The sequence below is a fragment of the Phyllostomus hastatus genome, unplaced genomic scaffold, assembly GCF_019186645.2.
Source record: "Phyllostomus hastatus isolate PE091 unplaced genomic scaffold, TTU_PhHast_1.1 phas_contig_34, whole genome shotgun sequence".
Classification (NCBI taxonomy): Eukaryota; Metazoa; Chordata; class Mammalia; order Chiroptera; family Phyllostomidae; genus Phyllostomus; species Phyllostomus hastatus.
The window spans coordinates 31132175-31148717 of NW_025333857.1; the positions used below are offsets into that span (position 1 = coordinate 31132175).

The 16543-nt window shown below is 38.8% G+C and overlaps 1 protein-coding gene across 9 annotated transcripts in view; it reads right to left on the minus strand.

Moving 5' to 3' along the window:
• TRPM3 (transient receptor potential cation channel subfamily M member 3) overlaps positions 1–16543 on the minus strand; it is a 504806-nt gene that overhangs the window by 223527 nt on the left and 264736 nt on the right. For 8 of the 9 annotated variants that reach the window (XM_045840204.1, XM_045840203.1, XM_045840200.1 and 5 more), the window contains exon 6: positions 5191–5362. In XM_045840204.1, coding sequence (XP_045696160.1) covers positions 5191–5362 — 172 coding nt within the window. Of the gene's footprint in view, positions 1–526; positions 609–5190; positions 5363–16543 lie in introns of those variants that run through there. The other variant, XM_045840205.1, reaches the window with a different exon arrangement.

Here is a 16543-nt window from a genome sequence, read left to right on the forward strand (position 1 = left end):
CTTTAAATTCTTGATGACACATATCAAGTGGGTCCAGGTTGCTGTGGGGTGATCTTACATTTCCCTAGTCCAACCACTCCCCCAGTGTCTACACTAACTGTAGTATTTTTCTCTTCCTAACATCCTATACCTCTTTCCTTCCACTTTCTCAGACCATGACCTGCATTATTTTCTTTAGATATAGAAACTATCCCAGAGGACTATCTCATCTTCCCACCAGGAAATTCTCCATCCTGTCCACATCTGCACCCATATGTTTTTGCCTTTCCTCCTGCTACACAGGATGAAATTGCCCCTGTTCTATTTAAGGCTACATTCTTCATTTGTGCATGGAATTGCATCCCTTCCCTCCTTCCCAAGGACCTTATCCCAATTCCCCCGACACTGGTCTTCATCTTCTTTTTCTATTCTGTAAAAACATAACTCATTAGAAGCTCTAATCTACAATAGTACCATTATTTTAAGGATACACTGACATGTCTATGGATGACCATGTAGCATCATCCTTGATGTGTCTATTCCTTACCCCAAATGCTCAATTCATTGGCAATCCTCTTGAGCTCTACCTTCAAAGTATATCCCATGACCAACACTGTGATGAAAAAGTCCTGGGGACAGAGGGCAGTGATAATTGCACAATAATGAAATTTTCTTAATGCTACTGAACTGTATACTTAAAAATAGTTAAAATGGTAAATTTTAGGTTATGTATAATTTGCCACATTAAAAAAGATCAGTGAAGAAAAATATATATATTTGAGTCCAAACACTTTTTACGACCACTATTGGTCCCATCCTAATTCAAACCACTCTCATCTCTATTATTGCAGTTGCATCCTAAAATGTCTCCCTGCTTTTAATGTTGCCCCCAACCACAGTCTGATCCCTATATACAATAGCAGAGTGATGTTTTAAACCATAAGGTAGATCCTGTAACTTACCAGATCAAAGCACAGTTAGAATAAAATCCAACTCTTTACAAAGGTCTTGCTCTTCCCTGAACACCTGGGGTCTTTGTCCCTGCTTTCACTCTCTACAGCTGGCCCCCCGACTTCAGGTCTCTGCCTACATATCACCTCCTCATAGAGGCCATTTCTGACCACCTGATCAATGCTAACCTCCCAACACACATGTGCTCACATGATGCACACATGTATCTTTCTGCTTTATTTTTCTTAGTTGTATTTTTTACTACTAGACATCATCTATTTACTTGTCTACATACTTACTTGTAACTCTGTTTGCCCCTCTTGACTTAAGGTCAATTATCCACCACTGCTTTTCTAGACCTTAACCATGACTGGTACATAATAAGAGTTCAAGAAAAAAGAGGCATGAGCAGAATTGTTTGAGCCTTTGCATATTCAACTTGAAGTTTAGAAAATTGCCGATGGAAGAGTGTTCCAACACAGGCAACTGCTCACATCTGAAAAGATTCTCCTTTGAAAACAAAGCCCTTCAACAACCAATGCTGATATTTCAGGACGGACTGTTGGCAGCAGGAATGAGCGGGGGAAGGGGAGAGATGAGATCATAGAAGCCAGAGTGCCATGAAAAACATCAGACACTGTGCTTGTAATATGCGATTATAAATAATTGGGATGCTGATGGAAAGGAGTTTTAAAGGTCTCCTGAGCAGGATTCATTTAATATTTGAGAACAATTCTTCAGAAGATTATGTCATTATGTAAGAAAATAGACTTGTTAAAAGGTTACCATGGCATGCAGATCACCCCTAAGTGATGAGGAGGAGTGGTGATTAATGAAGAAAATGCTGAGTGTGTTTTCAGACCTCCCAGGATCATCCTAAGTGTGATAGGTGGTGGACAGAGTTTTTGCGGTATAGTGACATAGTGACATAGTGTAATCTGGCATAGTGTCTAATTTTCAGGACACTAAATTGGGGCCCCCTGAAACTAAATTCTGCTAGTATATTTTAGATTTCCTAAAATTTAAAGAGTGAAAAGAAAAAACTAGAGGGTTTTTTAAAATAAACTTCTAGAATAAAATGTTATTTTAATACGAAGAACCACATTACTGCTAATTAGATATAAAGAAAAACTTGTGTCCAGATTAGAAAGTAGGATTACTACGCTAAAATATTGACTAAAGACTGCATTAAAGGTCTGTAGTCTTTATTCTTCTGTTTCCTGTTATAACCAGGTCAATTTTCCCCCTTCTTTTTTGGTCTTATTCTGGAAGCTTTTCTTGGTGGGCATTTGGCTGGTAACTGAGTGGAGGTCCCTGGCTACTTCTGTGAGCCCCTGGCCGCAACCTCCCTGCTTTGTGGGGTGAATGTAGTAATAAGAAAAGTACGTGTAGTTATTCATGAGTTCCTCACTTGGAGGGTGACCCACAATCTCAGTTTACCTGGGACTGGAAGGGCTGGGGAACATGAAACTTCCATTTGCTGTATATGAGGAATTCCTGAGCAAACTGGGACGATTTGGTCACTCTTCCACTATTAAGTTCAGTGCTTGAACTATGCTAGGAGCTAACAGAATGCTTTTAACTTCCTGTAACCTCAGGGATCTTTGCTGGGCATCTTTAATCCTTCTCTTCCCATTTAATTACATTTACTGAATAAGAGACTGTAAGTTTCCTATTAAGCCTCAAATGTACTCCCCAAAGCAAGACGAAAAATTATGTTTATGAATTATTATGATTATAATGACCATGTGGCTCTCTCTACCCCATCCCATTCCAGCTACTCTCACTTAACCCACTCTGGGGCCTCAGCCCTACCCCAGACTCTAGGCCTAATCCTGAGGGTAGACTTGGCGCATTGCAGGAGTCTTTTAAAAAAAGACTTATTTATTTTTAGAGAGAGGGCAAGGGAGAGAGAAGGAGAGGGAGAGAAACATCAATGTGTGGTTGCCTCCCTCATGCCCCCCTACTGGGGACCTGGCCTACAACCAGGCATGTGCCCTGAATGGGAATCAAACTGGCAACCTTTGGTTTGCAGGCCCATGCTCAATGCACTGAGATACACCAGCCAGGGCACATTGAAGGAGTCTTAAATCAGCTTCTCTGACATTATCCTCAGCTCAGTAAGCTGGGTTTGTGCTTCCCCTGACTGGTTCTCCACTTGTCAATATGCTTGTGTGCTGCTACCTGCCTTGACAATCTAACTAGGGTCCAGGGTCTCCACACATGGCCCCCAGGGAGTGTATAGGATCCAGCTCCTCCAGCACCCCCGATGTCCCGACCGCCTGCCTTGGCCTGGGCTTCAACTCTGCATTGCTTGGCTCTGGTCCTCCTTTAACCTCCCCAGAAGGGCCATCTACACATGTAGCACCTCTGTGAACTTTGGAGAAAGGCGCCTTCCAGGCAGATAAACTACAAAGGGGGCCCCATTTGGGCTGGCCAGTTAGAAGAACAGAATATCCTTTCCTTAGGCAGCGTGTAAGGAACAGGGCTTGGCTAACAGAGCCCTGGCTATGTTTTAACTCCTGTTGGTGCCCCTTAGCTGAGTGTATAATTTACACAATCGCACCTGCTTGTCCCCCTAATGCTACTAAGTGTCTCAGGTGCCATCGGGGCCTGACATGATGATGTGCTTGGCTTGTCTGGACAGATTTTGTCTCATTACTGATCACTAAACTTGAGTAAATGCGTTCCTTGTCCACCTGGCTCCCATGTCCTTTGGCTTTCAGATCACCCATGTATAGGGTCCCATTCTTAATCTGATGGTGTGAGAAAGTAATGCTATACCTTATAAAAACTTAAACAGATAACACTAATTCTACAACTCTTACTCACTTGATCAAATAGTATAACAATTCAATTTTAGTATAACAAAACCTATTTCTCCTTGCTTATAGTGCCTTTTTATATTTGATCAATGATGGTCTCTGGATAGATTTTCTAGTCTTTCCTACTCTCCCTCTCTTTTTTTTGTTTTTTGAGGATAATACTACATTTTTTCTTTCCAAAGACAGTTGAGGATTCTTAGGTAGAAGAGAGCTCATTAATATAATTTTGATTTTAGGCCTATACCAAACTTCATGGTTCCAGACTTCCCTGTGAAAAAGATGAGGGTATAAAACCTGTCTGCCTAAACAGCAGAAGTTCCTGAGAAGTAAAACCAGAAAACAGAGAGTAAGGAAAAGAAGCTGAGGTCTGACAGGTTGAACACTCCAGGTCTTGGGGGAAGGTGGTTATAGCAGGGACACTGCAACTGGGGCAGATGTAAAGAAAAGACTAGAGAAGAGAAGAGCCATTCAGACAAGTTGAATCACATTACACTGAACTTTTGAAAACTTATCTAGCCAGCAAGAATCTTTTTCTTATTTGGAATTGCCGGCTTTGAAAGTTCAATCAATTCAATTCAAGGGTCCCTGATAGGACATATAACTACCACAAAGTTTGAGCCTGTCACAAAGCCTCACATGTTACTTTGTGAAATTGAATTTTATTTTGTGAGGAGGGACAGTAGATTATTTTCATACCTCTACCACATTTAAAAGCAAGGGACTTAGTGGCCTGGGGATCATGGCTGTTTTTACAATGCTACCTTTCACAGTTAAAACAAATGTGCACACCATAAATAAAGCATAGAACACATAGGCACTTAAGAGAGAATTTTAGTGTAATCATTGGATATGTATTATGTGGTCTACATATACCTAAATACCTATGTATCAAGAGACAATGGGTGAATACATACAGAAAACTGAAACGGAACTGAAGTTTCATCAGGATGGTTACACGTGATGCTTCAGTTTAGCGAATGTCAGTTCCCTTGAAATGCCTTTGCCCAGCCGTATCTGTGCTAAGATGAAAGCCAAATATTTTTTCTTTTTTTTCTCAGTTGCTCAAAATAGCTTAACAAGTAGAAACAATTTCCCTAGAGTGCCTTTCTTCCTTAAGAGTATTGTGTAAAGGATGAAGGAAAAGTTTAGAGAGAAAAACATCTGCATTTACAAGCCCCAGATGGGGTGGAATTTTTCACGCATTATAAATGAGATGGAGCCCACGAATGAGGGGTGTGACCACTTCTTCCGCCTCCGCCTCCGGTGGTCCTCCTCCAGAAAACTTCCTCTAATTCTGACCACTGGCCCATGGACATAGTGGCTCATGCTAGAAACCTGCTCGAGTTTTCAAAATATTTCTGTATGGTACACTTGAAGTAGTTCATTTTGAACAGACTTCCTAGGAGGCATGACAGAAGGAAAAGCAGCTACTTACTTGTATTTATTTTTTGGAGTGAAATATGCTTTTCCAGTTGTCTCCTAAGTTTCACCTCTGCTCCGTATTTCCCAGTGGTCCCGTTGTCAGCCAGAATGAAGTGGGAATGCATGCTGTTGAGGACAGTGAGCTTGCTCATGGGGTTGGACATGGTCTGGTAGGGCCGGACAACCTGTGGGATTGTGAAAGAAAGAGAAAGAAGTCAGAGAAAAGAAGGAAAAATGGTAAAAGGGGAACTGAACAGAGAAAGAAGAGGGAATGAAGGAATGAAATCAGTTCTTTGGTACAGTGAGAGTACATACAGTGTACTTCTTCTTCCTAATACTGCTTTGGGCAGAAGCAAGATTTATGGTAAATGTTCCATTCAGAGCAAGATCATGCTTAAAGGATTATACGTTTATTTATTTACCAAACATATACAGAAACTAGAGTTTATACTTTCATTGTACTCAAAAATTGGCATGTGAATGACTTGCATTTTGAAGTTAGTCTGTTATTTGACGATGAACTAAAAATAATTGAAAAATTTAGTTATTTTGTTTCTTTATTTCTTTTCTTTATCATGTCCATACTCTAGTATGCACAGCAGAGCAATCATAATTCTGGATGGTGGGGATTGGAGACGCAGAGGGCGGATTTTTCTGTTAAGCTCATTCAATAATCTGAAATTCTGTTATTTCAAATTCACATGGTTCTTATTAGGCACCTTATGTAAGTAGAAATACTGAATGTAAAATAACCTCATGAGAAGAATATGAATCAGGTTCAAAATAATCATCATTTTTTGTTTTTGTTATTTTCATTTCATGGTGAATTACATTACCTAAAACAACAATTCTTAGTGTGGTCTTTCAGATTTTTGTTATAAGAAGAAAGCAAAACCTATTGTGAGCTAGTTGCTTTATATTCATTATCTATATTCCTTGCAACAATCTTACAAGCAGGAGGCTGTTACGTTTATTTTGTAGATAAAGAAACAGGTAAAGTACATTTTCCAAGTGTTTACTATGCATGGAACCAGAATTCACACCCAGGATTGCCTGATTTCCAAATCTATGCTTATTCCCCTTTCCACAGGGCTTACATACAATGAAACAATGTTTCATTTTACTCCTGAAGTACTTAGGTAAGAACTTCCCTCAAGACTATGAAAAGGAACATTCAATAAGTTCATTGTTCAACAGTGTCTTTATAGTTATCCCTGTACTGAATCATTAAAGTTGACAGGACAGAAATAAATGCTGTTGGGTTTTTACTTCTGTGCCGTGGTGCAGTGTTTACATTACCTATAAAGGTGAGATGCTCTTTTTCATTTTCAGTACGTAATAACTCACCGTGGAAAGGTGTAGTAAGATTCGGTAGTTTGTTAAAGGAATTACAAAGTAATTTAGGAAGGACAGTCTTCAACAGTGAACATCTCATGAAAGTCATTTCTGTTTTTTAGACCTTGTTGCTGATTTTGAAACTCTGAATTTCCATAGTCTGTGTCTGACAATCACAATCTACTTAATAAATAGTGAATGAATGAATAGGACAACTTGTGACAGACATGCTTTGTTCAAAATTGTAAAAAAACAACAACCCACTTCTCTTTTCTTAATTGTTGGGGGGTTGATTTCATCTAAATTTAAGATGTATAATTCTAAGCCTTTGAAATACCCTTCATTCCTTTTAATATATGTCCTGTTTGTTAATGTAGCATTAATATAACATTAATTCATAGCTTCATTTTAGTTGGCTCTTGTTAATAAAGGAAACACAGAACTTTTTGATGATTGTTTCCATGGAGCAGTATCCTATTACTTCTTTGTCTGCGTTACTGAATAGAGTCCTCCAAAATACAGAGACAGTGGTTGGCTAACTCCATCCTGATTTCCTTATCAATGGAAGAGTAGGCCGCTTGTGTTTAAAATTCCCATTTTGCTGTTACTCATTTTTTATCATAAAACATTCATTCTACATCAGAAGTTAATAAATATTAATGCTTTGCTGAAAGTGGTTTAGCAGAGAGATTTTCTTTTATTCTTAAAGTACCTCTACATTGCCTTTTTGTAGAAAAGAAAAAATACCTCAGTTACCATTCTCCCTTTCCTAACAGCAGGCTCCACGCCAAGGAGGAAGACCTAAACAAATCTGTGAGCAGCGATGGTGGCGGGTGTGGGCAGTAGATTTTTTTAGAGGTTCAACTCTGCATGACAGTAAATTCAGACATTTGTTCTAGCTGAGACACAAGGACATATTCTAAATTTTGGGAATTTAGTTATTAAGACCATCAGATAATATGACATTTTCAAATGAAGAAAGGCATGAATACAATTCTGGGCCAAGCTTATGTTCTCACCACAATCTAAGAATAAAAGAACATAATTAAATTATCAGACTATGTTCTATACATCTTTTCCTCCACCATAGGATTCTATGGATGTTGGTGCTTTGTCTGCTGAGTGTTGACCTCCTTTCCCTGTGAAACGTGGCACACCAGTTCTTTGGGAATACAGTACATTTGAATCAGTCATGCAAGAAGATCAAGTTTACAGTATCACTCATGCATTTTAGTTTCTTCATCTTGATGGTTCCCATTTCCTTTGACTTTATGTGAAGGAAAAATTCAAGGTGATTACACTTTGGCAGAAGCTTTGTCTACTGAATAGAGGGTATAAGTCTAAAATAATGAAAATATACTTATTTACTTTCTAGTATCATTGGGGGAAGATGTGCTGAATCTTGAAACAATTCTGAATGTATAAGCCACAGAATGTTTGAAACCCAGTTCTGCCATTGGCTGTTTGAATCTGCATCTCATTTTTTTAATCTCTGAAAGGAAAAGAGTAAAACCACTTACCGTAGATGAGATTATATGTGTAAAGCACCTAAAACCACGTCTAACTCTTAGCAGGCAATCTATAAATGTGATTTCCTTCTTTTTAGAAAAAAAATTTTTAAAATTTATTTTTAGACAGAGGGGAAGGGAGGGAGAAAGAGAGGAAGAGAAACACCAATGTATGGTTACCTCTTGTGGGCTCTTCACCAGGGACCTGGCCTGCAACCCAGGAATGTGCTCGGACTGGGAATCAAACCTATGACTCTTTGGTTCACAGGCTGGCACTCAACCCACTGAGCCACACCAGCCAGGGCATGTAATTTTATTCTTAAGTTCTGTTTTATTTTATCAACTATAAAGTGATTTTCTAATTGCAAACTGGTGACCGAAAGGAAATGACAGAAGACAAATTGCTGACCTTTGTTTTACACAAGGGATTTAAGTCAAGCAGTGTAAGTAAAGGCAAAAAATGAGCAATTTTTGGCAAATATGCAAAGTGTTTTTTCTTTGCTGTGTCTTCCCAGGCCATTGAAGAAGGTGATACTCTGGAACTATTCATTGATAATTTACAAAGTGGGAGATCACTTCTCAAATATTTCAGAGAAATTACCTCCAAAAACACTTGATATTCTTCATTACAAACATATCAGCAGTCTATTTTTCTCTGAGTTTCAATTTGCATATCTGCAAAAGATTTACTGATCATCCTGTTATGTTTTTCAAATAGAGAAGAATAATACCTTTGTATCACATAAATATGAATGAATTTTTCTGTTTGACAAAATTTCAGAGGTAATGTACATTCACTTTTAAGAGCTCATGAAAAGAGGACTTAAAAAGTGTGCATGAGTGTGCACATGCAGGTGTGCGCATGTGTAGGCATGGTAAGAACTATGACTTATTCACGACTTGTAGATGTATTAGATCGCTATGTTCCATATCCGGGGTTTCCTGAGAGAATCAAGCCCTCCTGCACTACGGCACCCACTGCAGGTAACGGGTTACCGATTCTCCTAAGACTGAAGGATGGTCCAGGTTATGTACCATTCTTGCGAGAATTGAGAAGAGTCAATCAAATAATTTTTTGTGTTTTAAATTTCAGATGAGGAATCAGATGGAGAAAGGCTGAATGGTGTCTGGAAGGCGTGCACATCAACTGGTTTTTCATGATTGGCAACTACAGTAGTATCTAGATCCAGAAACGGAATTCAGTTAGAAATGGAATTGAGACCCTTTGGGTATCATGGGCCGAATACCTCTAAGAAATGACACTTTGTTTCTCTTGTCTCTCAAGAGGAGTTGAGAGCCTTCTTCATTCAATCTATTGTACACTGGTTCCTACTGGCAGTCTGGTAAAATTCTGGTTCCAAGGACTTTGTATGCCTTGACTCTGAAACAAAGAGGCAATGAAGGCAGAGCTGTTTAGGGGTTAATAGAGGTACAGTCCTTTACATAAGGCATTTGTAAGGTCATTATCATTGCCAGGAAGGGACTGATCCAGAGACACTGTGGGAAAACTGAACATCCTTTATGTGTTGGTGCCAGAGTACTGCATTAATTTTCCCTGGAGGGGCTTAAATCAATAATTTGGGGGCTTATTGAAGACATCTGCTTGAGTTTTCCTAGCTATTTTCATAAATGTTTTGATCTTAACCAGGTGTACATAGTGGGAAGTTAGGAGTTCTAGTTCTAAGTCCTCTGGTTACTAATTTGTGATCTTCAACAAGAATTCATTCATTTGTTCACTCATTAAGAATGGTTTGAGAAAATGAATGTGATAAGTACTATTGTCCTGGCTTAAGGAGACATATAATCTCATGTACGTCTCATCTCATCTAATCTCATCTCATTATATCACACAATAAATATTAAAAATATATTTAGTGGAAGAAACTTTTTGGACAGTAGCTTTCTCATCTATAAAGTAGAAGACTATAATTTCTAAAGGTTTTCTACCTCTAAAATTGAGTCTGGATAGCCTGTGTTAAACAGTACATTTCTTCTTTTCCAAGTTAGTGCAGAACAATGAAACTCTATGTGTGTTGGCTATAAAAAAAATAGTAGTTCACTCTTGACCTGGGGTCTCTTCCATTTTGTGGTGCTTTCTCCAATGCAAGGGCCGTTTGGTCATCTGTGACAACTTTCCTGAACAGAACTGAGTTGAGCTGAATCGGATTTTGATTCATCAATCACAGGCCTTCTGCAATGTCAGACTGTGCTGCCTGGGGAGGTGTGTGTCAGCATGTCCCAGGCAAGTAGCAGGGGAGGGATGTGCATCCACAGAGTCATTCTTTCCTTCCCAACAGCATTGCAATTTTAATTTAGCAAGAAGAAAGCTAGCATTCATCAACCACTTTATAGCTGGCACTGAGATAGACTCTTTCACAAGGATTAATCCATCTCACACTTATTTTATAGGTGAAACTATACAGGTTTGGGGAAGTGAAGTGTCCTGGCCAAATTTGCCCCACAAGCAGCCTTTCCTCAAAACCCCATTTTGAACTCCCTTACAGACCAGGGGACATTAGAGGGAAGATAGAGGGCCCGGCCTGATTTTAAATTTATAACAGGTATGATTTTGCTGCTGGACATTTTTGCCAGTGGCTTAGCTGAGCATTAAAATCCTTCTGACAGCTGATCAGGTTATTTCCAGATGAGCCTTCTGGAACTGTATAGTATGCAGAGGTCAGGAAAGGCACCAGCAGGTAGTAAATGAGGTTTGTACCATGGAGAGAGAGAGAGAGAGAGAGAGAGAGAGAGAGAGAGAGAGAGAGAGAGAGAGAGAGAGAGAGAGAGAGAGAGAGAGAGAAGTGGTGAGGTTCTCTTAGGGTCAGGCCTGTGTTTCTGGCAGAAAAGAGGGGATACTGCTGAGAAGTGGGAAGCGACCTCTTTGTCTGAGACAAAAGAACATGGGGACTGAGAGAATAAAATGAAAAAGAAAGAAAAAAAAGAAAGGCACCGTGTGTCTTTATAATCACAGAGACGCCTGTGCTAGTGGGGACACTGGCTTGTTATATACTATTCAGACAGCTCAGCTGTAAGTCTGGATATAAAGCCGGGTCATATTGAAACTCAGGTGCTGCCTCTCAGCTCAGCAATCCAAACAAGAAAGCAGCAAACCCAGGGATCCACCTCCAAAGAGGGCCCACGTACTTTAGCTGTGTGATTCCCACTAAAATACATGGGAAGACAATTACACCCTTCTGTAGCTCTTTGAAAATGTGTCCCTCCACTTGTGGGCTGCAGAGTTGCACCATCCTCATTGCAGGCTTTCCTCTTGAATAGGCTCACCTCCCTTTGTCCTGTCCTGAGGAGAACTGTGTACCATTCCCACCCAGGGCCTCCTGGCAGTGGGAACAGACCCTTGAGTTGGAAAGGGGTTATGTGCTTTAGAAACCACCATGTTTCAGTGAGAAATTTTAAAATATGATCAGATTCTTTTGAAACATTTCCCTTAGTTTGGGCTGGATTCAGTGACTTACTTCTCAAAAATAGAATAAAACAGCAGTGATGGTATGAGACTTCCAAATCTAGGTCATCAAAGGATTCCTCTTCTCTCTCTTGGATGACTCGTTCTGGGGGAATCTGGCTGCATCTTAATAAAGCAGCCTTTTGGAACTCCTGACCAACAGTGATGTGAGTAGGTTATCTTAAGAGAGGGCTCTGTGCCCCCATTCAATCCTCAGATGATGCAGCCCCAAATGACACCTTGACTGGGACCTTAAGAGGGACCCCAAGCCAGAACCACCGAGATAAGCCACTCATAAATTTCTGGCCCACAGAAACTGTGAGACACTAAATGTTGTTTTTAAGCCATGAAGTTTTGGGGCAATATGTTACACAGTGATATATAATTGATAAAGTAGTGTATTATTATTATAATTACCTTCTCTGAGGCCTCACAATGCATCCTTTCCCTTGTCTTCTGGATTGGCTGATGCATCACAGTTTCATGGCTTCTCATTCTCACTGTGTTCTCTGTGCTGCCCGGTATTCTTCCCTGAGGCTCTGAACAGTTCTGGCTCTGTTTTCTGTTGGGGCCATGGCTATCATCTCCACTCTCTTCAAGGGACCGACTCAAACCCCAGCCTTCCTTATTTAGCAGGTGATCTGACTTCTGCACCTGCACACTCACCAGTCAGGTGACCCTATTTAGGTTACTTACTCTCTGTGTCGCAGTGTCTCCTTGTGTAAATGGAGATCAATAATGATTATAACCACCTCACTGGGGTGTTGTAAGGATACAAAACTCATAGAACAAGGCACATGTGAACTCCATTATATGGATAGCTATTATTATTATGGAGAAATAGTGCTGTACAATAAGTATGAATATGGTCTTAGGAACTAGATGACTGAGGTTGAAATCCCAGCTACACGCATTATTTTCCATATTAGTAATTAGTGCATTAGTAATATTGGGCAAGTTACTTAACCTCTGTGGTTAGTTTTACCATCAGTAAAACAGGGAGGATGATAGCTAATAAAACTAACAATTTTTTACTGCCATTAAGAGAATGAAATGACTATTTATGTAAAAGTGCTTAGATGGGTGCTGGTATTTATTAAGCTCTACAAAAATGTTGATATTGTTGTTATTATGATGATTTCAGTGATAAATGATAAACCTCTAGGCTAAAACTTCAATGTCCTGCCACCAACCCTTTCTTCTTCTCATCTTGTCTTTTAGTTACAAGGGTACAGACGGTTACTCTCCCCTTTCTCCCTGGTCTCCTTTACCTCAGGGCCTTTCTGGGGTTCATTTCATCAGTTATTTCCATTATCTCTCTAGCTCCCTCTCTACCATATAAACAAATTCCAGTTTAACCTATCTTGATTAAAAAAACTTCTTAATATATGGCTCCCTTTGGCTACTTATACATATCTCTTCTCTTCACAGTCAAACCGACAGAAGAGTAGTTTCTACTTGCCTTCTCTATTTCTCCTTCCTCAGCCGATCATAACAGGAGCTTGCCCCTTCACCCTTCTTCTGACACAGTGATGCCCATGATGTTCATATGGATAAACTGGATGAACACACCCAAGTCCTTTTCTTCTACAGCCTCTCAGTTCTATTGGGCATTGCTCTTCACTCCATCCTGAATACACACAGTCCCTTGGACTCCACGACACTCTCTGGTTTTGCTCCTACCTTTAAGCCTTTCTTCTGGTGTCCTTTGCAGGCTGCTTTTCCCCAGCTCAGCTGTAAAATGTTGGAAGAACACAGGATCCAGGTGTCGGCCTTCCTTCTTCCCACTCTACACACTGTTTCTTGGTCCTCCTATCTACCAGAATGGCTCAGATAATTGCCATCCATAGCAAATGCCTTTGGAATTAAAGTGTGTAGCCAGATCTTGCTCCAAGCTTCTGCCACACAGACTCACTGGCCTGCTGGATATGTTCACATGGGTGTCTCAAAAGAACTTTGAAATTAACATGTCCATATCCAAACTCAACACTGTCTTTACTGATTCTGCATTCCCCCATGTGAGGAGATGTGGCCTAGAACCTGAGAGTGGGCCAGGTTCATTTAGCATTGGACCCTGTGTAACTGTAACAGACTTGAGCGGGTCTCCTTGCCTCTGAACTTTTTCTCTCACATCTCCTATTTACACCTTATCTAATGTAGTCAGAGAAGTCCAATAAACTCTATGTATGGCTATACTGGGTCCTTACTGAGCTTACTTGGCTTGCTTTAGAAATAAGTGATGTATGTATTGAGTTGATAACTACACCAAAATTATCAATCAACTGTGTTATTAAACTTGATTTTTCTTGGTTTGAAATATAAAAATGACATCAAAAGGATAGTTTCCAATTAAATATAAGAACTCTTAACTATTATAAAATCCTGAGAATAAATCTATAATTTAGAAAATTTAAGATGTCCTTGAATGTCAAGATAATTTGATAACCACATAAGATAATGTGTTGGCAATCTCCCCAAACACAATTTTTGTCCTCAAGTGAAAATGAAAAGTACTTTTTCTTGTGATCATATCTGGATTTTTAATTTGACATGTGTGTTGTTAATCTGGATTTGGGGAGAAAACAAATGATAAAGGCTTCAGAAATTATTCAATTACCTCAAAAAATTCTGGGAAGATTGTTTTCTAGTGGGATATAGGTCTAAAATGAGTCACATGAAAATTAAAATGAATTGGAAGTTCCTTCTTGACTTTACACTGGTGACACTTTCATAATCATCTATGCAGCTAAGATTCTCTAGGGACAAAGTAAAGGACTCTGACCACTCTCATTGAGTCTATTTTTAGTGCAAACTATAAAACAATCATAAGATATTGGCCAATTATCTCAGCTAACAATAAGAACATAATATCATTAAATACTTGCTTATATCTTATTTGGCACACTGCTACCTAAAAGTATGGGCTTTGGAGGCAGTGGACCTTGGTTCTAATCCTTATTTGGTTGCCTTACTATGAAAAGGGATAACACCTACCTCATAAGGCTAATAATATGTGCCATCACAGAGGCCATCCTGAAATAAGAGCTCAAAACCTATAATTACTATGATTATGACTATACTCATAGAAATTCTATGAAGATAGAAAAAACAGGTGTTTCTATAGTCCACTTAGAGATGAAGCCATCAAATCTTATACAGTTTAAACCACATATCAGTGCTTCATGTTCATGAAAAGTATAGCATCACTGGTGAAAATGAGACAAACAAAAAAATTCAGTTCCTGTTTTTGAGGAGTTATTAATTAAGTTGGGGGAGAAGACTGAGAAAATTACAATCAGCATATGATGTGATGGGTGAAGATACTCAGAGATGTCCTAGCTGAACAATATACCATTTTACACCTAATGTCAGGACAGAAAAGTATTACTATCTTAGTATTCATAGCATTATTCATAACAAAATCTATTGTTTTGATCTATTAATTGAGAAAAGAAAGGGTTGAGGAAACAGACTAGAAGATATTTAAATTTAAAGAATCAAGGCTAGTTCTGTCACTCAGCTGGGTGGATCATTCATTTCTCAGAGGGTTTAGGGAAAGGCCTGTTCTCATTCTACACTTTGCCCTGTACTCAACGTATGGAACTTTAACCATCCCCCTCCCACCTTGCATTGCTAAATAAGAAAATAGTTTTGTATTCATATCTTAGGTTAAAAAACACCCTCACTATGGTCACTACAATATGATCAAGCTTGGGAATGTGGTGACAGATGAAGTTGTGGTGAAGTTGTGAACTGGTTAAGATTTATCGTAGCATTTTTTCCTACAATGTTTACTTTCCTTGTAGCCTGAATTTCATCATGCTCAGTCCAGCTTCATCGATATTTATTGAGCACCTACTACATTTGAGCCTCTAATTTGAGCTCTGAAAATCCAAAAATACATGCCTTGTATTTTTAAAGTCTAATAATGTTTAGTTAAGAGGTAAGACTTGAAGGGAGATAAATGCTTCAGGATTTACCTAGAAGCAGACTCAGGGAAAATTAAACTTTCTTCTCTATGTTTAGAACTGGTTTTGCCTTCACAGTAGCATTCCAAAGGGATATTTGTATTCTCAGTTGAATAGCAACTAGCAACTGCTGCGTCGACTACTTCTAGCAATAAAATAACGTTAGTAGTACTTGAATGTTCAGCGTCTGAAAGTGCTCATTTGAGAGCCATCTCCATAGAAATAAAATAATCTATATTCTCTATTAGTTGGACAATAAATCCACTGAAGTAAATACCAGGCACAAGAAATGGAGCCTTTCATTTATCCTTATATTTTTATTTATTTTAAGTAAATTTCCTAGATTTACCTTGATGATTTTCTTTTTTGTCACTTCAACATTACTCTGCAATACAGACACAGACTAGCCCCCCAAATGCAACTATTCTATTTTTCTCAAATGATTACATTTTCATAGAATTCTGAAGTGGTAAAGATTTTTTTTCACAATATATTAGTTTCTTTCCCTGCTACCTGAGGTTTATTATTTTTATGTCTATTGCATGTGAGTTTGATTATATAAAGTAGAAGAAAAAGGACAGAGGCACTAAATTAAACAAGCTATGAAAATTGTTATAACCACTTCAGAAGCTTACCAGAAACCACTTGTGTTTTGATGATTTTTAGGGGGATTTTAACCAGTGATCACCAACATTTTACTCAAATATTACTTCTAATGACAACCGAGGATTCTGTTCTTTTTCAATGATTACATTATAATAGCAAACACATATTAAAAATTCCCTCAAACCATGCCATAATATACACTTAATAATTTTGCCCCAATACTTTACAACTTGAAAAACAAACTCTAGTATTACACAAGAACCTGAGAAATTCTATGCATATTTCAGTTACCCAATTTTTGTGGGGGGGGAAAAAGTGTACTAGCATGAAATTCAGTAGAGCTCAGTCAAAGATTTACTGAAAAAACTAAAATACAACTGCTTTTCTAGTATTCTCTACAACCTGCCAATTTCATTTCCTTTTCTCTGTGGTCTCTCTGCAGGTCCACTTGGATCCTGGTGAGCTATGGCTTGCCTTTGCTAGACTCCT